The 27064-nt window shown below is 40.2% G+C and overlaps 2 protein-coding genes across 2 annotated transcripts; both read right to left on the reverse strand.

The window, feature by feature from the left end:
* Positions 1 to 7212: 7212 nt before the first annotated feature.
* LOC130905656 (uncharacterized) lies at positions 7213 to 16233 on the reverse strand. The gene is made up of 5 exons (XM_057819235.1): positions 16164 to 16233; positions 15950 to 16081; positions 15789 to 15851; positions 15556 to 15612; positions 7213 to 15452 (listed from the first exon to the last, which is right to left on the reverse strand). Exons 1-5 carry the CDS (start codon positions 16215 to 16217, stop codon positions 7302 to 7304), a joined length of 8457 nt encoding a protein of 2818 aa, XP_057675218.1. The 5' UTR covers positions 16218 to 16233; the 3' UTR covers positions 7213 to 7301.
* Positions 16234 to 16544: 311 nt separating this feature from the next.
* On the reverse strand, positions 16545 to 18486 carry LOC130905210 (uncharacterized). The gene is made up of 6 exons (XM_057818350.1): positions 18044 to 18486; positions 17859 to 17962; positions 17502 to 17774; positions 17185 to 17346; positions 16699 to 16789; positions 16545 to 16555 (listed from the first exon to the last, which is right to left on the reverse strand). Exons 1-6 carry the CDS (start codon positions 18075 to 18077, stop codon positions 16545 to 16547), a joined length of 675 nt encoding a protein of 224 aa, XP_057674333.1. The 5' UTR covers positions 18078 to 18486.
* Between the last annotated feature and the right edge of the window lie 8578 nt (positions 18487 to 27064).

The following is a 27064-nucleotide window of genomic DNA, read 5'->3' on the forward strand; positions in this document are numbered from 1 at the left end:
AGCCTCTTGCACCCATATTCCAAATCCAACAGGAAATCGGATATTTTGGATCAAATGTGAAATTTTTATCGGTTCACAGTTGGAGTTTACATTTGGAGGCCTGAACATGCACGAAAACTCACCAAAATTTGCACATACATGCAACTTTGCGTAAATTTTGATAATCTACAAAAAAATTTAACAAAATGGCTCAGTGGCGCCCCCTTGAAATTTTCAAAAAGGCCTTTCCTATTAGGTTTTTTCAACGTAGAACAATGAAATTTGGCGAGTCGATACATTGTGCAAAACTGCTCCAAAAAGTCTCTTGCACCCATATTCCAAACCCAACAGGAAGCCGGAAATTTTGGATCAAATGTGAAATTTTATCGATTTACATTTGAGACCTTGTCGCTGAAGAAAATAGTTGGATCGTCTTCAAAATTGGTCAGACTATTCAGGAGACATATGAGATCTTAAGTTTTCAAAATGGTGAGTTTTCACTCAAGGGTCTGACCTGGGCGTGGTCCCAAAGTCGGCCATTTTTGGGCAAAATACCAAATTCAGAAAATGATTAAAAACTCCGTGATACAACGTTCAATCTTTTTCATTTCTAGCATGTATATGAGATATCCCAGCCTGAACACGACTGCATTGAAATATTACCCATTAGGCCTGGCGCCCCCTAGTGGGAACAGGAAATGGCCTTCTTTACGAGACAGGCTCCTCCTCCAAGGGAAAAAAATCTATTGACCTCAAACCTGTTTCAGGGGAGCCTCAAGACATGTGTTCAGGTGCCTGATGAAAAATATTGAGGTTTCATTGAAGCGGAGAGGTCCAAACTGGAAGTGAAAATGACCATCAACAATTTGTCTCGCCAAAAACTTTGAACAGTCATAACTCGGCAGATATACAACATATCTGAGCCAAACTTCCCGTGTTTGTTGAGAGTCATACCTTGAAGGTTCTTGTAGGGGTCATTTGCATCAACTCTACAGTGCCAACTAGTGGCGACAAAAAGAAGTTTTAAAAAAGGCCTTTCCTATTGGGTTTTTTCAACATAGAGCGAGGAAATTTGGGGAGTAGATACCTTATGCAAAACTGCTCCAAAAAGTCTCTTGCACCCGTATTCCAAATCCAACAGGAAATCGGGTATTTTGGATCGAATGTGAAATTTTTATCGGTTCACAGTAGGAGTTTACATTTGGAGGCTTGAATATGCACGAAAACTCAAAAAAATTTGGACATAAATGCGGCTTTCCATAACGTTCAATAATCTTGCAACGTTACGAAAACATGTAACAAGATGGCTCAGTGGCGCCCCCTTGAAATTTTCAAAAAGGCCTCTCCATTTAGGTTTTTTCAACCTAGAGGGATGAAATTCGGAGAGTCGATACCTTGTACAAAAATGCTCCAAAAAGTCTCTTGCATGCATATTCCAAACCCAACAGGAAATTGGGTATTTTGGATTGAATGTGAAATTTTTATCGATTTACAGTGTGCACATTTTACACCTTGGCACCTAGGGAATTAGTTTGATCATTTTCAAAATTGGCGAGACTGTTCATGAGGCATATGAAATCTTAAGTTATCAAAATGGTGTGTTTTCATTCACGGGCCTGACCTGGGCGGGGTGCCAAAGTCGGCCATCTTTTCGTCAAAACACCGAATTCGGAAAATGACTGATAAAACCCTCATACAACGTTCAATCTATTTTAAATCTGGCATGTGTGTGAGGTATACCAGCCTGAGCAGGACTGGATTGAAAACTTACCATTTGTGCCTGGCGCCTCCTAGTGGGAACAGGAAGTGCCCTTTTTTACGGGACACACTCCTCCTCTAAAGGGAAAAAATCAATCTACCTCAAACCTGCATAAGGGAAGCCTTAAGACCTGTCTTCAGGTGCCTGATGAAAAATATTGAAGTTTTGTTGAAGCGGAGGGGTCCAAACAGGAAAGTGAAAATGACTGTCAACAATTTTTCTCTCCAAAAACTTTGAACAGTCATAACTCGGCAGATATACAACATATCTGCGCCAAACTTCCCGTGCTTGTTGAGAGTCATACCCTGAAGGGCCTTGTAGGGGTCATTTGCATCAACCCTACAGCGCCAACTAGTGGCAATAGAAAGTCACTCGTTTTTCCAATACATGTCCAGTTCTTTTCAGGTTGGTCATTGTAGTTTCAAGACCTATTAAAATACTTATTTACGGCCCATGTCCACGTGTCTCTGTCTGTTGCCGTGACGACCCTTTGTTCGCCATTTAAAGGAAAGATTTTTTTTCAGAGACTCAGGCAGCTTATAGAGCCACAATATTTGGCACACTTGGTCGAATTGGCCCATTTAGAATATTAATTTTGGTTTTGAATAAGGGCTTGGCTGCACAGCTCAGTAGTGGCTCCTTTTTTGTAGTACTCTCTCCAATAGGGGTTTTTATCTCTTGGGTGTGGGAATGTAAATAGGCGACTTTCGAGCATGTTAGGTTGTAATGAGATGATTAGAGAGGAGGATCTGCCACCACCCTGACCTGCACACAGTCCGAGTTGCGTGACGTCCGAGTTGCGCTAGATTGCGAGGGCCCGTTCAGTCCTGCTTGCAGGCCTAGTTATTATTATTATTATTATTATTATTATTATTCTTTTTTCAGGGCAAATGAAAATGGCCAATTTGGAGGCCTGAACATGCACGAAAAGTCACCAAAATTTGCACATACGTGCGGCTTTGCGTAAATTTCGATAATCTTGTGTCGTTTTGAAAAAATGTCAAAAAATGGCTCAGTGGCGCCCCCTTGACCCTTAAAATTTTCAAAAAGACCTCTCCTCTCAGGTTTTCAACGTAGAGCAATGAAATTTGGGGAGTAGATACCTTATGCCTAACTGTTCAAAAAAGCCTCCTGCACCCATATTCCAAATCCAACAGGAAATCGGATATTTTGGATCAAATGTGAAATTTTTATCGGTTCACAGTTGGAGTTTACATTTGGAGGCCTGAACATGCACGAAAACTCACCAAAATTTGCACATACATGCAACTTTGCGTAAATTTTGATAATCTACAAAAAAATTTAACAAAATGGCTCAGTGGCGCCCCCTTGAAATTTTCAAAAAGGCCTTTCCTATTAGGTTTTTTCAACGTAGAACGATGAAATTTGGCGAGTCGATACATTGTGCAAAACTGCTCCAAAAAGTCTCTTGCACCCATATTCCAAACCCAACAGGAAGCCAGAAATTTTGGATCAAATGTGAAATTTGATCGATTTACATTTGAGACCTTGTCGCTGAAGAAAATAGTTGGATCGTCTTCAAAATTGGTCAGACTATTCAGGAGACATATGAGATCTTAAGTTTTCAAAATGGTGAGTTTTCACTCAAGGGTCTGACCTGGGCGTGGTCCCAAAGTCGGCCATTTTTGGGCAAAATACCAAATTCAGAAAATGATTAAAAACTCCGTGATACAACATTCAATCTTTTTCATTTCTAGCATGTATATGAGATATCCCAGCCTGAACACGACTGCATTGAAATATTACCCATTAGGCCTGGCGCCCCCTAGTGGGAACAGGAAATGGCCTTCTTTACGAGACAGGCTCCTCCTCCAAGGGAAAAAAATCTATTGACCTCAAACCTGTTTCGGGGGAGCCTCAAGACATGTGTTCAGGTCCCTGATGAAAAATATTGAGGTTTCGTTGAAGCGGAGAGGTCCAAACTGGAAGTGAAAATGACCGTCAACAATTTGTCTCGCCAAAAATTTTGAACAGTCATAACTCGGCAGATATGCAACATATCTGCGCCAAACTTTCCGTGTTTGTTGAGAGTCATACCCTGAAGGTTCTTGTAGGGGTCATTTGCATCAACTCTACAGTGCCAACTAGTGGCGACAGAAAGAACTTTTAAAAAAGGCCTTTCCTATTGGGTTTTTTCAACATAGAGCAAGGAAATTTGGGGAGTAGATACCTTATGCAAAACTGCTCCAAAAAGTCTCTTGCACCCATATTCCAAATCCAACAGGAAATCGGGTATTTTGGATCGAATGTGAAATTTTCATGGGTTCACAGTAAGAGTTTACATTTGGAGGCTTGAATATGCATAAAAACTCACCAAAATTTGCACATACATGCGGCTTTGGATAACGTTCGATAATCTTGCAACGTTACGAAACAATTTAACAAAATGGCTCAGTGGCGCCCCCTTGAAATTTTCAAAAAGGCCTCTCCATTTAGGTTTTTCTAACATAGAGTGATGAAATTTGGAGAGTCAAAACTTTGTGCAAAACTGCTCCAAAAAGTCTCTTGCACACACATTCCAAATCCTACAGGAAATCGGGTATTTTGGATTGAATGTGAACTTTTTATCGATTTACAGTGTGCACATTTTACACTTTGGCACCTAGGGAATTAGTTTGATCATTCTCAAAATTGGTGAGACTGTTCATGAGGCATATGAAATCTTAAGTTATAAAAATGGTGTGTTTTCATTCATGGGCCTGACCTGGGCAGGGCGCCAAATTCTTCCATTTTTTCGCCAAAACACCGAATTCGGAAAATGACTGATAACTCCCTCATACAACGTTCAATCTATTTTAAATCTGGCATGTGTGTGAGGTATACCAGCCTGAGCAGGACTGGATTGAAAATTTACCATTTGTGCCTGGCGCCTCCTAGTGGGAACAGGAAATGCCCTTTTTTACGGGACACACTCCTCCTCTAAAGGAAAAAATCAATCTACCTCAAACCTGCATAAGGGAAACCTTAAGACCTGTCTTCAGGTGCCTGATGAAAAATATTGAAGTTTCGTTGAAGCGGAGGGGTCCAAACAGGAAAGTGAAAATGACTGTCAACAATTTTTCTCTCCAAAAACTTTGAACAGTCATAACTCGGCAGATATACAAGATATCTGAGCCAAACTTCCCGTGCTTGTTGAGAGTCATACCCTGAAGGGCCTTGTAGGGGTCATTTGCATCAACCCTACAGCGCCAACTAGTGGCGATAGAAAGTCACTCGTTTTTCCAAAACATGTCCAGTTCTTTTCATGTTGGTCATTGTAGTTTCAAGACCTATTAAAATACTTTTTTACGGCCCATGTCCACGTGTCTCTGTCTGCTGCCGTGACGACCCTTTGTTCGCCATTTAAAGGAAATATTTTTTTTCAGAGACTCAGGGAGCTTATAGAGCCACAATAGTTGGCACACTTGGTCGAATTGGCCCAGTTAGAAGATTAATTTTGGTTTTGAATAAGGGCTTGGCTGCACAGCTCAGTAGTGGCTCCTTTTTTGTAGTACTCTCTCCAATAGGGGTTTTTATCTCTTGGGTGTGGGAATGTAAATAGGCGACTTTCGAGCATGTTAGGTTCTAATGAGATGATTAGAGAGGAGGATCTGCCACCACCCTGACCTGCACACTGTCCGAGTTGCGTGACGTCCGAGTTGTGCTAGATTGCGAGGGCCCGTTCAGTCCTGCTTGCAGGCCTAGTTATTATTATTATTATTAGGGCCCGAGCACTAGGCGTGCGAAGGCCCTATTGTAATGCAAAGGATTATTATTATTAGGGCCCGAGCACTAGGCGTGCGAAGGCCCTATTGTAATGCAAAGGATTATTATTATTATTATTAGGGCCCGAGCACTAAGCGTGCGAAGGCCCTATTGTTTTGCAAAGGATTATTATTATTATTATTATTATTATTAGGGCCCGAGCACTCTCAGCGTGCGAGGCCCTATTGTTCTTCGAAGGATTATTATTAGGGCCCGAGCACTCTCAGCGTGCGAGGCCCTATTGTTCTTCGAAGGATTATTATTATTATTATTTTTTTTTCATGGCAAATGAAAATGGCCAATTTGAAGGCCTGAACATGCTCAAAAACTCACCAAAATTTGCACATACATCCGGCTTCGCGAAAATTTCGACAATTTGGCAACGTTTACAAAAAAAATTTAAAAATGGCTCAGTGGCGCCCCCTTGCAATTTTCAAAATGCCCTTTGCTTTGATGTATTTCAACGGAGAGCGATGAAATTTGGCGAGTGGATACGTTGTCCAGAACCGCTTCAAAAAATATAAAGAACCCATATTCCAAACCCAACAGGAAATCGGATATTCTGGATTGAATGTTGAAAAACATAGCATTTTGGGCGAAAACCAGCATGCACGTTTCAGACCATTGCGCCGAGCCAGTACGTTGGATCTTCCTCAAAATTGGTGAAAGTGTTGATGAGACATATGAGATACTAAGTTGTGAAAATGGTGAGTTTTCGTCCACGGGCCTGACCTGGGCGGGGTACCAAAGTCGGATGTTTTTTTGGCAACGCGCCAATTTCAGTAAATGATTAATAACTTCCTGATACAAGGTCCAATCTTTTTCATATTTGGCATGCGTGTAAGGTGTCTTAACCTGAACACGACTGCATTTAAATATTTTCCATTAGGCCTGGCGCCCTCTTGTGGGAAGAGGAAACACCCTTTTTTACGAGAAAGGCTCCTCCTCCTGGTGAAAAACATCAATTGACCTCAAACCTGCATCAGGGGAGCATTAAGACATGTCTTTAGGTATCTGATGAAAAATATTGAGTTTTCGTTGATGTTGCAGTATCCAAACAGGAAAGTGAAAAGACCCTCGGCATTTTGTCTCAAAATGGCCAATTTCAAGGTCTGAAAATGCTCGAAAACTCACCAAAATTTGCACATAAATGCGGCTTCATGTAAATTTCATGAATTTAGCAACATTGCCAAAAGATGTAATAATATGGCTCAGTGGCGCCCCCTTCAATTTTTAAAAAAGGCCTGTCGTATTAGTTTTTTTCCACGTAGAGTGATGAAATTTGGGGAGTGGATACGTTGTGCAAAACTGCTCCAAAAAGTCTCTTGCACCCATATTCCAAACCCAACAGGAAATCAGGTATTAGGGATTGAATCTTGCAGAACATGGCATTTTTTGTCAAAAACCTGCATGCACGTTTGAGACCATTACGCCGAGGCAGTATGTTGAATGCTCCTCAAAATTGGTCAGACTGTTCATAACACATATGAGATGTTAGGTTATCAAAATGGTTTTCATTTGTAAGTTACAAGTATATTTGTATATCTGTTATTTTCACCTCCAGGAAAATGACATAGTCAGCAGGACACTGCAGGGAATCGAACCCCATCCCAATCAAGCAGGAGTACCATTACCAGTGTCTTTTGCTTTTTGACATTACACTGAAGGGAAAGCAAAACCTACAATACAACAGCATTGATCATTGCTGATGTAATGTAGTAAAAAGAACCTTCTGTTATCCAACTACTATATATGTTCTTATTTATATGTATTTTTACTTTCTTATTTCTATATTTCATTACTTCATTTCTTTTTTGTCCCTAAAATGACTAACAATGCCCTCATGGTCACCAAAGTAGGTAGGTACTACTGATGATTCAACCTCATACCGTGTTGTTTTTACATACACATGGTCAATCAATGTGCCTCTTTCTGTTGTGGCCTTGGTCACTAGTTGAACATAACCCCTATCTTCAACACATTTACACACACTCGAGGACTTTAGAATGTCATCATTAAAATCTCCCATGACAGCAATGGTCTTACATTGTGGATCCAACCAATCCAATAACTTGCTCAGATGCTCTTTAAACAAACACAAGGGATAAGAGGGAGGCCGATACATGACAACAACTAATATATCATGATGAACATATTTGCTAACTGCACACTCCAAATTGAAATGTGGTACTTCAATTATGTCAAATGTGACATTGTTTGCACTAAATACGCCAACACCTCCATGTTGTTGGGATTGCAATTTTTTTGACACTGAATTGTTGCCAGAGTATGACGAACTTCGTGGACAGCTGTGAAAACTATAGCCATCAATCTTTATGATCTCAGATGCTGGAAGGTCTGGCAGCCATGTTTCTGTTACAGCAAGACAGTTAGGCTGTAAGTGCTGTGTGCACATACTTAAATCTGCCACATGCTCAGTCAGGCCTTGCACATTCATCAAAAACACCGAGAAACTATGTGGTTGGCTTGGTGCTGGTTCCACAAATAAAGGAGCCATCCTCTGAATTGCCTCCTTAATATTGTCTTTACAGTAAATGCGTTCCTCTGCAAAGTCTTGAATAATTAATCCTGACACAGTTCTCACGCGGCTTAAAGCTACATATGCTTGTCCTGCTGAAAATATCTTCTTCAAAGACACCACAGCACTGTCTACTGTGAGGCCCTGTACTTTATGGACTGTACACGCCCAAGCTAGTTTCAATGGAAATTGTCGACGTACTCCACCTTTATTGGTGACCTTTTCCTCTTCTGGCTCAATGTATGTAGAAGCCCTCAAATCAACAGAAGCCGTAGATGATTGTTTCCTCCTCTGTGAGCCAACCTCATCTTTATCAAACTTCACATACACCCTTTGAGGAAACTTATTTTCAGAGGACACAATATGTGTCACAGTGCCACACACCCCATTTACCAGACCATCCACCACATCCACATTCTTGCATAACATAACACGTGCATTGATTCCCAATAGTAGACTGTCCTCCAAACATGTCTTATATACATTTGCATGATGTCCACTAATCAACTCAAGCCTCCCGGTTTTCTTGTTATGAACAAAATCTTGTGCTTCTATTTTAACATATTCAGGGCAAGTCCTGAGTAACACTTGAATATTGTGTTGATTAACTTGTTTATTTGTTGCAAAGATATGCAACGCTGCGCTGTCTTCACCACTTTCACAATGCTTAAGGCTCTCAATATCACTGACTAGCATAGGAGTTCCTTTAGACCGAGTTCTGATTCTGTTCAATAACTCCGCAAACAACTGATCTTGCTGCCTGACAACAGTGTTCAGTTCCACAACCTTAAATAAATTGGACCATAAGTTCACACCTGCATCGGTAACATACAGGGGTTTACCTTGAACAGGAGACAGCTGGTAAAAGTCCCCTACAGCAAGGACACTAACATTTCCAAATGGGGCAAAATCACCACTTTGTTTAATTTGTCTCAGTCTCCCATGAATATATGTTAACAACCTGTGATCAACCATGGAGATCTCATCAATGATTAACATCTTCAGATCCTTGTATTTTGCACGGAGAGAATTTAACTTCTCTTCACCCAAAGGAGTATACGGTAAGCGTACATCCTTTCCAATGTGGAAAGTCGTATGGATTGTTGATGCCTGAATATTAAAAGCAGCAATACCTGTCGGAGCTGTCAATAAAACACACAAACTATCAGGCTGGGTACATATAGTAGACAACAATCTTGTTGCCTCATACTGGATGGCCTTGATTAAATGGCTTTTTCCAGTACCAGCACCACCCGTAATAAACACATGCAATGGCGCCGGTTTTTCCCCTAATACTTTTTGAATGCACCATTGTCTAATATGATAAAAAATACAACGTTGCGCATCATTCAAACATCTAATCAATGCCAAACCCTCTTTTCTCGACAAGATGTTTCTCTTTTCTAAATTGGACACTTGTCGACAATTGACTGCTAAATCAGGAATGCATTCTACATGTTCCACATCTGGGTGTTCCTCTTCAGTCCTCATCTGCAGAGTCTCTAAACGCTCTAATTCCTGCTCAGGACACAACTCACACCAGGCATCTTCCAATGCACCGTTGTTTTCAATGGACTTTTGAATGTCATCCAGCTTCTCTGCTTCAAATTCAAATGTGCTTCTATTGCTGTCGACAACTACCTTCACTGTGTGTCTGGACCCATCAAAAAACCTTACCTGCCCATTCTTGTAAAACTGTTCAAAAGTTTCACATTTGGATGGTTTCAACTCCACATCTGCACGATAAGGAAGGAACAACTGCATGATACTACGATAAAATATTTCTGGATTTTTGGTTTCTGAAACGCGCATGTACCGAACAACAGCAGGCTGCGTTCTATTTCTTTTCGTCACAAATCCACAATCATTTTTCAATCTTATCTGTATTTGCGATTTCTCGTTCTTGCTCAGAATACGATATTCGGAAACAAACTTTGCCAGACACATGTCAGTAAAGACAGCATCATCTGGCCTATTCTTGTAACGCTCAACCAAACTAGTCATCCACATGTTTTCAGAGGTAAGATCATGTGATGCAGCCTTTTTCTTTAATACACTTAAAGGCAGACTCATTTTGACCACATTATCCCCTGTCGGAACAAACACAACCTTCCTTGAACATTCCTTCAGATGCAAATTTGGTGTCAACCTGTAAACAGCCTCCTGAGCACACACATCTCTGTTGTGCAGGTAAACACTGCCGAGGTTCTTTAAGGCTTCTTTTGCACTCACATTGCCTCCAGCTGCTTCTCTTTGTGCATTCCCCAACAACAATCCCATTTCTCTCTCTGCTTTTGAGATATAAGAAATGATGTAAACCACACATGCATACGCATCTGCAACAAACTGGATGTCCATGTTAGCATTCCAGCATTTTAAAAGTGCCTTACTGTACTGATTGATCCAAACTTCATTCATCTGTCTTTTCATTACTATTTGTGTACCTCGAGCACAGCATTTATAGGCCTCCTCAAAACCTTTCTGACTGACACCTACACTCTGAAACAAATGCTCCACACTTTCAAACATTTTGGTCTCATCGGAAAGCGCCTTTTTTACTGAGCCCAGGATTGTTGCTGCTTTCTCTTTGGAAACTTTGTCTTTTTTACACTCACAGGGTGTTTTATCATCTATCTTTTTCATGTCACACCTGCACATTTCCTTATTTTCAACTCTTTTGTCATGGCATATAAATGTTCTGTATGATGGTGGTCTGGGAAAATTAAAACGACACACTGTGTTCTTCTTTCGACAAGTTTTTGTATGTCGTTTTGAATGTTGCTGTACATTTGTCACTATGTCTAATAACTCTTTGTCATCTGTTGGCAGCTCACAAGTGACATACTTGTCAATAAATGCCACAACCTCTTCATCTGTGTTTTTATCAATCATTGGGGCATTCTCTATCCAGAACAAACAATGAACATGAGGAGAACCACGCTGTTGAAATTCTATGCGGTAAAAGTAGTCTTTGATTTTCCCTATTGGTTCTGCTGGAGACATGAGAACCTCCCTTAAGAAACAATGCCAACGGAAATCAAACATTCTTGCTGCAGTCACAGGATTGTCACGCAAAAGCTCACACCTCTCAGCCCACTCTAACTGTTCCAGTGTTTCTGTTCGACCTTCCTGCATTAAAATGCTACCAACAAGATTTTGCCAACGCATGTCAGCAGAGGAAAATGAACAAAACCAAGTAGGAACGCCCAGCTGTCGAACACACGCCAACAAATCACTCTGTGCTGCCTGCCAGAATGCAGGAGTCCCTCTAATAGGTTTCAGAAAACGATACCCATTGTCAAACTCTAACAGATTTTGGAAAAATGCATCATCATTTAAAATGTTAACATCAACTCTTTGGAAATCTGACCTCCCCTTTCCTTTTCTTAATGCTATTGACACATTTGAAATAACTTGTTGTAACTCGGACATGTACTGAGCATAGAATATGTATTCTACATTACGTGCAAATCTACCATCAGCGTGCAAAATTCTGTTGTTAAAATAACGTGCCAATGTTAATCTCTGCTGCCTACATTCATGAAATGTGTTCATTCCCCGAGGAAATAATACTGGAAAGCACTTTGCTTCATTTGTCATATCTGACAGCAATTTCACTGGGTTGTTTCCCTCACCTGGAGCTACATTTAAAACATTATCAACATACTGATCTAGCACTTCCTGACCAATGTCTACTGGCATGAGACAAGTGTCTTGAAACATACAGTGTTGTTGCCTGTCATGCAACAGCTCATCTTCAACCAAATCTGGAGATGCTTCTTGACTTTCTACACGCCCATCACCTTCATCCCCTGCAATTTTCACTTCTGTTTCCTTACAAAATGTGTTAAGCCATTCCTTATTAAATTCTATGTCTTTGTAATACTTATTATTATGTTTAAGATACTGCAACGCGTGTCTAACACGCACACTATCAACAAATTTATATTCATAATGTCCTTTATATGTCAATTTTCGCTTCAACTTAACTCCTATTAAAGAACCTTCCATTTGACTACGAGGAAGTAAGTTATCAGTCTGCACAATATTAGCAGGAACACAAGTAACAGGACCATGAACTCCATTTTGCCCACCTTTAGGCAACGCTAATATCTTCATGAATGGAATATGTAACGCGATCAAATGCTGTTCTAAACTATTCAAACAAGCTAATTCTGCTGGAATAGGCTCCAGTTCTAGATTATTCATTATACTCTCAGGTGGAACCTCACCTTTATTCATTTTATTATGACAACTATAACAAATCCAAAGTTGACCTCTTCCTGTTTCTATATACTTACACGACAATTCACACTTTCCACTACATTTGTGTAAATACTCCTCACTAATACACTTCTGTGCTACTGAAGCAAATGCTTTTCTTTTCAAGTAATCATCTACTTTGCCACCTAACACTTGATTTTTAAACAACAATCTTTGACAAACACAGCAAACAAATTCTGGGCCGTCCTTGACCTTCTCTAAAAAACCTTTCATGACAAACTCCAACTCTTTGGATTTTTCTTTCATTTCTTGCCTTTTCAACCTGTTTGCATCTCCAACACGCTTTCGATGCTCAAAACTGCCTTTATACTTAGCTTTGCTATAAGCCTTGACGTTCTGCCTGTGCAGAAGCTGAGATGTATATTTACTTTTACTCATCTTCTTCACTTTCTCTCGATGCAAAACATCTTCCTTATATTTCCTTATACTCCGTTTCTGTACCTCCTCTCTGTGTAAAACATTGTCTTTATATTTCCTTATACTCCGTTTCTGTACCTCCTCTCTGTGTACAATGTTCTCTTTATATTTTCTTATACTCTTTTTCTGTTCACTCTGTCTATGTAAGACATCCTCCTTATATTTCCGAACACCTCTTGCATTACTCCTTTCTTTTTGTTTTTCCTGATAAATTCTATCTACATGATATTTATGCTTATTCTTAGTCTGCACATGGTCTCGATTTAAATAATAGGATATTTTGTTTTTTTTACTACATTTCTGCTTCAACAATACATCTTCCTGATAATTGATTCTTTTATGCTTCTTATACTTGCTTTTTAAATAACTGGACAGACAAACAGCATCACTACGCTTTCCTCTGTCCACATCTTCAACTTCTACTTGACTACTTACAACGAAAGTCACACCCTTTGAAACTACTACACTGCTCTCTCGCGTACACTGTTGTCTCATATTGTACCCTGATGCTGTTGTATATACTTCACAATAGCCATAACACTTCTGAGTGTGTGGCAGATGAACGCACACTACATTTTCATAATGCTTGCCATTTACATTTTCTAAATACAATGCTTCATTGGACAACTGCTTCCCACTACACATATATTCAATCCAGCAATCCTTATAATATGTAAATATACTCATTCTTAAACAGTCTGCAGCAGCTTGAATCTCCACTTCTGTAGCCCAACTACCAACATAATGCATTTTTGAAGTGCTCAAGTATTCACCTACTGAGGAATACTCACTTCTCAGAAGACTCTGATACAACACTGTATTTCTTTCTATCTGCTTTACCACAGCAAGTCTAATCTTCCTGTGATACTTCTGCGTACCACTGACAGCTTGACTAACTGCTCTGAAGAAACAATTCCCATCATCAACTACTTTCTCATTTTGACAAGGCTTACCTAAAAGTCCAACCTGGGTAGATATTGCATCACCCTTTTCTAATTCAATACTTAACTGTTTACACAGCACTTGTGCAACATTCTCCCTCAAAGGATGAAATTCTTGTTCTTTTTGTCTGACATCACTGATAAAGACAACATCTGGAACATCAGTACAGGACAATGTTCTTTGCTCTGTCTGTTTTACAGAAGATCCAAACAGCACTGTGGAGTTATCCCTGGGAGCTGTGGGAATGACGCGCACACTACTGACAACTGAACTCAAACACTTTGAATCAACCACACTGCGCTCTGCCGTACTCTGTCGTCTGATGTTGTACCCTGATGACGTTGTGTATACTGCACAATAGCCATAACACTTCTGAGTCTGTGGCATATGAACACATGTTACATTTTCATAATGCTTTCCATTAACATATTCTAAATACAGTGCCTGATTGAAACACTGCCTCGCACGACAACTATATTCAATCCAGCGATCCTGATGATATATAAATATACTCATTTCTAAACAGTCTGCAGCAGCTTGAATCTCCACTTCTGTAGCCCAACTACCAACATAACGCATTCTTGCATTTGTCAAATATTCTGCAACAGAGGAATACTCACTTCTCAGAAGACCCTTGTACAACACTGCATTTCTTTCTATCTGCTTCACAACTGCAAGTCTAATCTTCCTGTGATACTTCTGCGTACCACTGACAACCTGACTGACTGCTCTGAAAAAACTATTCCCATCATCAACTACTTTCTCATTTCTACAAGGCTTACCTAAAACGCCAACTTCAGTAGATAGTGCATCAACCTTTTCTATTTCAATATTTAACTGTCTACACAACAGTTGTGCTACATTCTCCCTCAAAGGAAGAAATTGTTGTTCTTTTTCTGTAACATTACTGATATACACATCCTCTACAAAATCAGTAGTGGAAGATATTCCTTTCTCATTGTGTATGACTGAAGATCCAAACACCAATGGAGAATTGACAGAGGGAGTTGTGGGAATGACGCGCACACCTGCTATCTCAAAAAGGTTCTCCCTTTTGTTCATCATATTTGCACACTTCAAAAAATGCTCCCACACAACATCAAGACACCTGTACACCACTACAACACTAAATCCATTTCCATCAACCATCCCATCTGCATTACGAGCATGACTATCTACCACTGCATACATTCCATTTTGCTTAATTATTGCACAAGTATTGCTATTCAGTGTCATAAAGCAAGTGTCATACTTTCCACAAATCTGGGCCAAACCATCCTTTAAAGGAGTCAACACTCCTGCATCAACAAGCTCTCCACTAACCACATTTACATCACCAGTCACAAAATCACCAAATTCTAACTCAAAACTCTTTCCATTAATCACCTGCTGCTTGGGTAAATCTGGAACACATAGAAACTCAGATCCTCCACTGATCTTATTATTCTTTCTCAGAAAAGAATACAACTCATCACCCAAAGTTACTACCTCATCAAGGTCACATGACTTCCATGAAAACACACTGTGGGTAGTGTGTTTGGCGACAGCTACTAGACTAATAGCCATACACTGAACACCTCCATATTCAAACCGGGAGTCTCCCTGGTGAAAACTCCCCCTAACTGACCTCTCTATACCACAAAGCCTAACAGGAACAACAGACTTTGTCTTACCTTTCTTGTCTCTTTGCAAACTACAATCCTCAACACACTGCACCTTCACACCACACAGCCCAGGTAACTTAACGACAGCACTGGATGTGGCCCTCTGCAAAAGATACATAATATATACATAATACTATATTATATCTCAAATAAGCTCAATTTATGACTTAGCATTTACTCTTGGATAAATATCCTGTCACACACACCTCCACTGTCACATCCCGTTTGGACCGCAGATCCACAGGTCTCAGTACTGCCCCTGTCTGTTTAAAAAAATATACAGTAATTCTTTACCTCCACACGCACAGTGTTACTTCATGATCATTCTACCACATCACATTGGAAAAGCCTTCACAGAAGGCTATAACTATTACAATTATAGCGTATTGCTCACTCACAATACCAGCACCAACGCCATACTCTGCTTTATATTACTTACCTCTTCTTCATCGCCACTCTGCTTCATTTCAGGCAACCTGGATCCCTGCTTCTTACATGCTAACTACATGAAACGAATACATCCATTACCTTTCTGATAATTTGACTACTTTTTATATTACCACTATCACAATTGTTCTTAGATCATGTCTACAACATTACCGTATTATGTCTTCCAACAACTGACAATTCTGGTTGCTGAAAAGCTAATGGAGTACATTTGTCCATCTCCTCAAGCAGACCATGGCTGAACCAGACAGGGTTCAGTGGGATGAAGCAGTCTCTCACCACAGGCTAAATACAGATACAGTTCACATGAAACACTTCTTATTCAATAAAAGATCTTTCACATTTGTGGAAAACACACATTCCATACCTGCTGCTGAAGCTTTTTTCTCTTGCCAGGGACAACATACGACCTTGACCCCATTGTACGCCGCTATGATGGAGGACTCCATTGTTAATATCATATTTAAATACATACATTTGCCAACTGTAATATATATATATACTCTTATTATACAACATCCCCACTTTTCTATTATTAACGTACATATTACATTCAACATCCTTGTTTTTTTTTTTTTTTGGTACCTTCGATCCAACCGTTGTCCACTCATCAACGTTCACTGCAGGAGGTGCTACAACATCCACTCTCCTCACAATAGCAGGACTTCTTTCTGGTGCTACTGTAGCAGGAACATGCTTCAATGCTGATTTAACAGGAACTGCCACAGGCCTAGGTACTACAACCACCTCACGTGTTGCCTGATAGCACAAACATGGTAATACATGAGGATATACAAGTTACCCATTAACATACAACAATATACACATCCTATTCATTATTACCTAGATAGTACCTGTATTGTGAAAACCCTTAACCCACCTAAAAAATAGCTTTTTTTTACGTCTCATAATGCAGGTCCAACTCACTGTATATGATGCCTTCCACAGCAGTTCTACAAGAATAGGCATTCCATCTGTGTCTGACAAATGAACCTGTACAAATCACACATATTCTTTATATTATCATTTCATACATCAAACATACCAGTCCTATTATTTCTCCTCAATATTTTCTTTGTTCCATCAATTTTATACTATCACTCATTCGTCTACATTTTCTGCTTTCTCTTGACTGTCTGCACCTTATGCTATAGGATCGTTGTTGACCACACATTCATTCATTCTAACTACTTACAGTATCTGTGCAACACGCATCTTGCAGGTTTCCATTTACATTTTCTCACTCTAAACTTCATTTATTTATTCATTCTTTTACACACAGAAAACACTTCTTACTACTTTCACATCAACCAAACACATTTGTCTATAGAAAGCTGTCCAACTCTTTGTTCATTTCCTCCCACTTTACCCTACATCTAATAACTTACACCATCTTTGGCCCACAATTCTGATTTATCCAAGGGAAAGTGCTCTACTGCAGACAAGTACTTTACTGCCATATCAGCAGCCACACGTCTGTACTCCTGACGCAGCATCTCCTGAGGATACATCTCAATGTTGTAACGTGGAGGAAAATCCACAACCACAACCTATTCCACACAAAATACAACAACTGTCATTCTACATAGTTCATCTGTCACATTACACACAAAAGTACTTCTTACAACCACATTACATAAAACATCTATGTTACAGCAACTCATATAAGTCACATCATCACAATGTCATGTACCTACACACTCACAATTGAGCACAGACGAAGTGCTACAGCCAACAGCTTCCGAAATTCAACACCTGCTCTTTCATGACTCTTTGTCTGTGTTACATCATTGCTGGGCGCAAGGACACACACTACATCAGGGTCTTCAGACAACTTCACGTTAGCAAGCTCGATCCTCTCGTCCTTTGCAGTACCACCCGGAGTTGACATTATGCCAAAGGAAACATCTCCCTCTGGCATTTTTACAAAACCATCAGCTATGGCTCGCAGATGGGAATCTCCCACAAGAAGTGCAAACTGAAACAAGTCAGACATTAACATTACATTACCACTTTTTTTGCATTTCACATCTGTCTAGCATGACTGCATTCACCATTCTACCTTTTTATCACCACACTCCTTGGGAATGACCAGTTTGTGACATTTTCCTGTGAGATTAGAAACTGGCCACTGGCCAACACGATGACGATATCCCGTACCCGACCCTAGAAACAGCCAAACAATACATTACCAACAACACACTTCCTTACACCATTCCAATTTGTAACATTTCCACAATAACTTACGCTTCAACATGCTGACTTTGTCTTTCCACATCATCAGCTCCAAAGAAAGCTGCCTGTCCAAACGACGCTTACCTGCTACAAATCAATTTATCTATTGACTATTGTACTTACCCTGTAATAAAACACAGATGTTGAAACTTCTAATCCTGAAGAGAACCTGTCAAATTCAAATAATTCTTTTCTGCTAAAGCCGGTAAGATTTTATCAATCTCACAAAGTTTCTGAACAAGTCTTGAACATGCTACATCCAGAAACAACACTTTCAATGCCTGCAAACAGTTTTATACCAACCACACAACATTTTCAGCCAATCACATACAACAAAAAGTTGGCCTACGCCTATTACCTACACAAACCACCAATGTGAATTTGCCTACACACTACATTCAAACATCACAGCACACTACATTCAAACATCACAGCCACTACTTTGCATTACACCATCCATGACATCTACTTCTCATTTCAATTATACAGCCTGACCGACCACAAGCAGCGTGGTGAGTTTCTTTTCACTTCTCTATACCTCCAATAACCATCAATATGTTTGTGTCTTTTGTACTTTATAATACCTATATTCAATGTACTTTGTTACTTTTTTTATATTGCATATACTTTTCTCTTTCCTCATAGCTTTCTTTTGCTTTTACAGATTCTTTCCTTTCCCTCCTTCCAAAAAGGTAAGATGCTTCTTTGTTGTTCTTTTATAAACATTCTGCCATTTCATTACATCTCTTCACATAGCTGCTTCCTAGTCCTTACTTTATCCACATATACACTGCCGTAAATATCACAGTCTGCATCCTGCTTAACAAACTCACCTCTTCCCCTCAACTATTCGTCTGCTAACATACTGCCTTTAACATAACACCACGCCATGTTCAACATACTAGTACTTTGATGTTGTTAAAACACAAACCTTACCTACATCCTTTGACTTTAATGTCCTTGTCAAGAATACATACATATTACTTCATCTACACACCACATAAATCTTTGACCATATCTACTATTTCCATCCTTTTAATAATTTCTACCATTACTACATTTACTGGGGATTCTAAATTACAAAGGAACTGTGCAGAATGCAACACTGCGTGACATATTGAATGTAAAAGTATTTGTTGACACAGAACAACTTCAATGGAAACTCTACAGGAAGGGACTCATCTGTCACATGTACATTATACATTTCAGAAATGGCATCTCCAACTCATTTCCCCAGTGATCCAGCACCTGAATTCATGCAGCTCAGACAAAACTGCCTGGTGTTTAGTGTATGTTAAATCCTACTTTTTTGCTTCTTATACTTTCATGTTATTTGCTACCTTGACTGCCTCTTTCCTATAGAAGATTTGGACTTTTTTTTTTCCAACATTCACTGTAGAACTATGTAAATCACATTTCTTTTCTTTCTTTCTATGTACTTTCTTTCCATGTACAGTATCTATGCCAGGATGAACAAATGCCACGTGCAAAGTTACATTTGCAATCCATCCCGTTGCTGAAGACACTCCTCAACAAAATTTTGACAACCACCAGACAATTGAAGGCCTCTCAAAGCAAGACCAATAGTCAGGCTACAATCATCAAAAATCTACAACAAGAAAATGACTTACTAAAGCAAGAAAGACAAAAGTTGTTTGGTCAGTGCTTTAATAGTACAAACATGTTACTTGATCACATACACATACAACTTTATTCACATTACATATAAATGTCTAACTCCTTGCATGTACAGACCCTTTGCTTTGTGTTCAGATGACATGGATGGAGTATCAGAAGCTGCACAAGCCATTTCCCAAGCAAACCCTTCTGAGAATGCTGTGGAAGCAAGTAATACTACGGAGCCAGCACATCTCCAAACCACTTCCAACACAACTCCCGCAAATGACACTAATTCTGATGATGACTGGGATCATCCCATTTTTCCCAAAAAGCCTAAATGCATTTAGATGCATTTGCATGTACACATGTCATAGCCACATCTACACTGGAACTGCTTGTTTGCTTTGCTAAATAAACTCTGCTTCCCTCTTCAACAATCATTCATTCATTGATTAGCAGGGGACGATCTGCCACCACACCTCCTGCGTGCCGTCACAGTTTACCTGACGTCCGAGTTGCGCCATACCGCGCCTTAAGACATGTGTTCAGGTGGCTGATCAACAATTTTGTTTCGTTACAGCAGAGGGGTCCAATAGGAAAGTCATAATGACCGTGTTCTGGTGCCTAATAAACAATTTTGTTTTGTTAAAGCAGAGGGGTCCCATAGGAAAGTCATAATGACCGTCGCCATTTTCTCGCCCCACTAATTCTGAACATTCAGACATGCAATATATCTACCTGGATATCTGTCTGTTGTCCACTGCCACCGCCCCGACCTGCCTGCCCTCCGACTTTGTTTGACGTCCGAGTTGCGCCATACGCGAGGGCCCGTTCAGTCCTGCTTGCAGGGCTAGTTATTATTATTTTTTTTTCATGGCAAATGAAAATGGCTAATTTGAAGGCCTGAACATGCTCAAAAACTCACCAAAATTTGCACATACATCCGGCTTCGCGAAAATTTCGACAATTTGGCAACGTTTACAAAAAAAATAAAAAAATGGCTCAGTGGCGCCCCCTTGCAATTTTCAAAATGCCCTTTGCTTTGATGTATTTCAACGTAGGGCGATGAAATTTGGGGAGTGGATACGTTGTCCAGAACCGCTTCAAAAAGTCTAAAGCACCCATATTCCAAACCCAACAGGAAATGGGATATTCTGGATTGAATGTTGAAAAACATAGCATTTTGGGCGAAAACCAGCATGCACGTTTCAGACCGTTGCGCCGAGCCAGTACGTTGGATCTTCCTCAAAATTGGTGTAAGTGTTCATGAGACATATGAGATACTAAGTTGTGAAAATGGTGAGTTTTCGTCCACGGGCCTGACCTGGGCGGGGTACCAAAGTCGGGTGTTTTTTTGGCAACGCGCCAATTTCAGTAAATGATTAATAACTTCCTGATACAAGGTCCAATCTTTTTCATATTTGGCATGCATGTAAGGTGTCTTAACCTGAACACGACTGCATTGAAATATTTTCCATTAGGCCTGGCGCCCCCTTGTGGGAAGAGGAAACACCCTTTTTTACGAAAAAGGCTCCTCCTCCTGGTGAAAAACATCAATTGATCTCAAACCTGCATCAGGGGAGCCTTAAGACATGTCTTTAGGTATCTGATGAAAAATATTGAGTTTTCGTTGATGTTGCAGTATCCAAACAGGAAAGTGAAAAGACCCTCGGCATTTTGTCACAAAATGGCCAATTTCGAGGTCTGAACATGCTCGAAAACTCACCAAAATGTGCACATACATGTGGCTTCATGTAGATTTCATGAATTTAGCAACATTACCAAAAGATGTAATAAAATGGCTCAGTGGCGCCCCCTTCAATTTTTAAAAAAGGCCTGTCCTATTAGTTTTTTTCGACGTAGAGTGATGAAATTTGGGGAGTGGATACGTTGTGCAAAACTGCTCCAAAAAGTCTCTTGCACCCATATTCCAAACCCAACAGGAAATCGGGTATTATGGATTGAATCTTGCATTTTTGTCAAAAACCTGCATGCACGTTTGAGACCATTACGCCGAAGCAGTAAGTTGAATGCTTCTCAAAATTGGTCAGACATCCCAAAAACATGCATGGTAGGCTGATTGAGCACTCTAAATTGTCCGTAGGTATGAGTGTGCGCGTGAATGGTTGTATGTCTCCTTGTGCCCTGCAATTGGCTGGCAACCAGTTCAGGGTGTCCCCTGCCTACTGCCCCGAGTTAGCTGGGATAGGCTCCAGCACCTCCGCGACCCTCGTGAGGAAAAGCGGCATGGAAAATGAATGAATGAATGAATGTTCATGACACATATGAGATGTTAGGTTATCAAAATGGTGACATTTCATTCACGGCCCTTTCCTGGGCAGGGGAGCAAATGTGTCTTATTTTTGACAATACAATTCAGTAAAAGACTACTGTATTTTTCCGACTATAAGTCGTGTTTTTTTTTCTTCATATTTTGGTTTGGGGTGCGACTTATACTCAGCAGTGACTTATGTGTGAAATTATTAACACATTATGATAACATTTCCCATGTTATTTAGGTGTTTTGGACTAATGGTTTTGTAAACTTGTTAGCATGCTATAGTTATCTGAATAACTCTTAATAGCTATGGCCATTTTCATTTGCCATGAAAAAATAATAATAACGAGTGCGCTCCCAGTTGGGCGTGAAAGCGCCACAAACTAAATGCATCCATTTCAATATAAAAAAGTCAATTATACAATTGAACATACATTGCCAAAGGCAGAACGCGAACGTGGCCATAGCTATTAACAGTTATTCAGATTACTATAGCATGCTAACAGGTTTACAAAACCATTAGGCCTGGTGCCCCCTGGTGAGTGAAATTATTAACACATTATGATATAATTTCCCGTGTTATTTTGGTGTTTTGGACTGATGGTTTTGTAAACTTGTTAGCATGCTATAGTTATCTGAATAACTGTTAATAGCTATGGCCACGTTCGCGTTCTGCCTTTGGCAATGTATGTTCAATTGTATAATTGACTTTTTTATATTGAAATGGATGCATTTAGTTTGTGGCGCTTTCACGCCCACCTGGGAGCGCACTCGCACTTGTTTACGTGAATAAGCGCTCGCACACCAGAAGAAGACAGACAGCCACGTAGCTCTGAGTGAGTGAGTGAGTGAGTGAGTGAGTGAGTGAGTGAGTGAGTGAGTGAGTGAGTGAGTGAGTGAGTGAGTGAGTGAGTGAGTGAGTGAGTGAGTGAGTGAGTGGACTAGTTAGCGAGAGAGAAAGACGGCTGCGAACCTACGTTCATTGTTTATGCCTTTAAAATATCTCTACAGAGGCAACGCCTGCGTGTATCATCTTTTCTGTTGTTGTGTGTTTTCCACCCGCGAGCGGACACTTACAGCCAGTTGTGTGGTTGTTTGAATGGTGTGCTAATGCTAGCGAACGCATGCTAATCTGTTACATTATTGCTGTAATAGTACGTAATTATCATTTATTTACGGTGATGTGAACCTGTTTGCTATCGAGGACCAAATTGATTCAACAAATTATGCGGACATCCAGAATTGTCTTTTTGGAGTTCGCTGTCTATAGCCAGGACCGAGCGGTAGCGTCCTGGTGAGGACAGTATATTCGCATTTCGTTGTTTATGCACTGTACACTGTACATTTATTCAGCATGTTGTTCTCTATTGTATTTTTATATTAAATTGCCTTTCAAGATGACATATCTGTTCTATGTGTTGGATTTTATCAAGTAAATTTCACCCACAAATGCGACTTATACTCCGGTAAGACTTTTGTTTCCTTAAAGCAGAGGGGTCCAATAGGAAAGTCATAATGACCGTGTTCAGGTGCCTAATAAACACTTTTGTTTTGTTAAAGCAGAGGGGTCCGATAAGAAAGTCATCATGACCGTCGCCATTTTCTCTCCCCACTAATTCTGAACATTCAGACATGCAATATATCTGCCTGGATATCTGTCTGTTGTCGACTGCCACCGCCCCGACCTGCCTGCCCTCCGACTTTGTTTGACGTCCGAGTTGCGCCATACGCGAGGGCCCGTCAGTCCTGCTTGCAGGGCTAGTTATTATTATTATTCTTCTTTTTTCAGGGCAAATGAAAATGGCCAATTTGGAGGCCTGAACATGCACGAAAAGTCACCAAAATTTGCACAAACGTGCGGCTTTGCGTAAATTTCGATAATCTTGTGTCGTTTTGAAAAAATGTCAAAAAATGGCTCAGTGGCGCCCCCTTGACCCTTAAAATTTTCAAAAAGACCTCTCCTCTCAGGTTTTCAACGTAGAGCAATGAAATTTGGGGAGTAGATACCTTATGCCTAACTGTTCAAAAAAGCCTCTTGCACCCATATTCCAAATCCAACAGGAAATCGGATATTTTGGATCAAATGTGAAATTTTTATCGGTTCACAGTTTGAGTTTACATTTGGAGGCCTGAACATGCACGAAAACTCACCAAAATTTGCACATACATGCAACTTTGCGTAAATTTTGATAATCTACAAAAAAATTTAACAAAATGGCTCAGTGGCGCCCCCTTGAAATTTTCAAAAAGGCCTTTCCTATTAGGTTTTTTCAACGTAGAACGATGAAATTTGGCAAGTCGATACATTGTGCAAAACTGCTCCAAAAAGTCTCTTGCACCCATATTCCAAACCCAACAGGAAGCCGGAAATTTTGGATCAAATGTGAAATTTTATCGATTTACATTTGAGACCTTGTCGCTGAAGAAAATAGTTGGATAGTCTTCAAAATTGGTCAGACTATTCAGGAGACATATGAGATCTTAAGTTTTCAAAATGGTGAGTTTTCACTCAAGGGTCTGACCTGGGCGTGGTCCCAAAGTCGGCCATTTTTGGGCAAAATACCAAATTCAGAAAATGATTAAAAACTCCGTGATACAACGTTCAATCTTTTTCATTTCTAGCATGTATATGAGATATCCCAGCCTGAACACGACTGCATTGAAATATTACCCATTAGGCCTGGCGCCCCCTAGTGGGAACAGGAAATGGCCTTCTTTACGAGACAGGCTCCTCCTCCAAGGGAAAAAAATCTATTGACCTCAAACCTGTTTCAGGGGAGCCTCAAGACATGTGTTCAGGTCCCTGATGAAAAATATTGAGGTTTCGTTGAAGCGGAGAGGTCCAAACTGGAAGTGAAAATGACCGTCAACAATTTGTCTCGCCAAAAATTTTGAACAGTCATAACTCGGCAGATATGCAACATATCTGCGCCAAACTTTCCGTGTTTGTTGAGAGTCATACCCTGAAGGTTCTTGTAGGGGTCATTTGCATCAACTCTACAGTGCCAACTAGTGGCGACAGAAAGAAGTTTTAAAAAAGGCCTTTCCTATTGGGTTTTTTCAACATAGAGCAAGGAAATTTGGGGAGTAGATACCTTATGCAAAACTGCTCCAAAAAGTCTCTTGCACCCATATTCCAAATCCAACAGGAAATCGGGTATTTTGGATCGAATGTGAAATTTTCATGGGTTCACAGTAAGAGTTTACATTTGGAGGCTTGAATATGCATAAAAACTCACCAAAATTTGCACATACATGCGGCTTTAGATAACGTTCGATAATCTTGCAACGTTACGAAACAATTTAAGAAAATGGCTCAGTGGCGCCCCCTTGAAATTTTCAAAAAGGCCTCTCCATTTAGGTTTTTCTAACATAGAGTGATGAAATTTGGAGAGTCAAAACTTTGTGCAAAACTGCTCCAAAAAGTCTCTTGCACACACATTCCAAATCCTACAGGAAATCGGGTATTTTGGATTGAATGTGAACTTTTTATCGATTTACAGTGTGCACATTTTACACCTTGGCACCTAGGGAATTAGTTTGATCATTCTCAAAATTGGCGAGACTGTTCATGAGGCATATGAAATCTTAAGTTATCAAAATGGTGTGTTTTCATTCACGGGCCTGACCTGGGCGGGGTGCCAAAGTCGGCCATTTTTTCGCCAAAACACCAAATTCGGAAAATGACTGATAACTCCCTCATACAATGTTAAATCTATTTTAAATCTGGCATGTGTGTGAGGTATACCAGCCTGAGCAGGACTGGATTGAAAATGTACCATTTGTGCCTGGCGCCTCCTAGTGGGAACAGGAAATGCCCTTTTTTACGGGACACACTCCTCCTCTAAAGGGAAAAAATCAATCTACCTCAAACCTGCATAAGGGAAGCCTTAAGACCTGTCTTCAGGTGCCTGATGAAAAATATTGAAGTTTCGTTGAAGCGGAGGGGTCCAAACAGGAAAGTGAAAATGACTGTCAACAATTTTTCTCTCCAAAAACTTTGAACAGTCATAACACGGCAGATATACAACATATCTGCGCCAAACTTCCCGTGCTTGTTGAGAGTCATACCCTGAAGGGCCTTGTAGGTGTCATTTGCATCAACCCTACAGCGCCAACTAGTGGCAATAGAAAGTCACTCGTTTTTCCAATACATGTCCAGTTCTCTTCAGGTTGGTCATTGTAGTTTCAAGACCTATTAAAATACGTATTTACGGCCCATGTCCACGTGTCTCTGTCTGTTGCCGTGACGACCCTTTGTTCGCCATTTATAGGAAATATTTTTTTTCAGAGACTCAGGCAGTTTATAGAGCCACAATATTTGGCACGCTTGGTCGAATTGGCCCAGTTAGAAGATTAATTTTGGTTTTGAATAAGGGCTTGGCTGCACAGCTCAGTAGTGGCTCCTTTTTTGTAGTACTCTCTCCAATATGGGTTTTTATCTCTTGGGTGTGTGAATGTAAATAGGCGACTTTCGAGCATGTTAGGTTCTAATGAGATGATTAGAGAGGAGGATCTGCCACCACCCTGACCTGCACACAGTCCGAGTTGCGTGACGTCCGAGTTGCGCTAGATTGCGAGGGCCCGTTCAGTCCTGCTTGCAGGCCTAGTTAGGGCCCGAGCACTAAGCGTGCGAAGGCCCTATTGTTTTGCAAAGGATTATTTTTTTTTTTTTTTTTTTTTTTTTTCAGGGCAAATGAAAACGGCCAATTTGGAGGCCTGAACATGCACGAAAAGTCACCAAAATTTGCACATACGTCCGGAAAATTGTAAATTTCGATAATTTTGCAACGTTGCAAAAAAATATTACAAAATGGCTCAGTGGCGCCCCCTTGAAATTTTAAAATTGGCCTATAACATTAGGGTCTGTCAGCGTAGAGCAATGAATTTCGGGGGGTCTATACCTTGTCCAAAACCGCTCCAAAAAAGCATTTACACCCATATTCCAAACCCAACAGGAAATCGGTTATTTTGGATCAAATATGAAATTTTTATCGATTTACAGGGTGCACATTTGAGACCTTTTCGCCGAGGGAGTTAGTTGGATCATCTTCAAAATTGGTGAGACTGTTCAGGAGACATATGAAATCTTAAGTTTTGAAAATGGTGCGTTTTCATTCACGGGTCTGACCTGG

This window comes from Corythoichthys intestinalis, chromosome 17 (genome assembly GCF_030265065.1).
Source record: "Corythoichthys intestinalis isolate RoL2023-P3 chromosome 17, ASM3026506v1, whole genome shotgun sequence".
Taxonomy (NCBI): Eukaryota; Metazoa; Chordata; class Actinopteri; order Syngnathiformes; family Syngnathidae; genus Corythoichthys; species Corythoichthys intestinalis.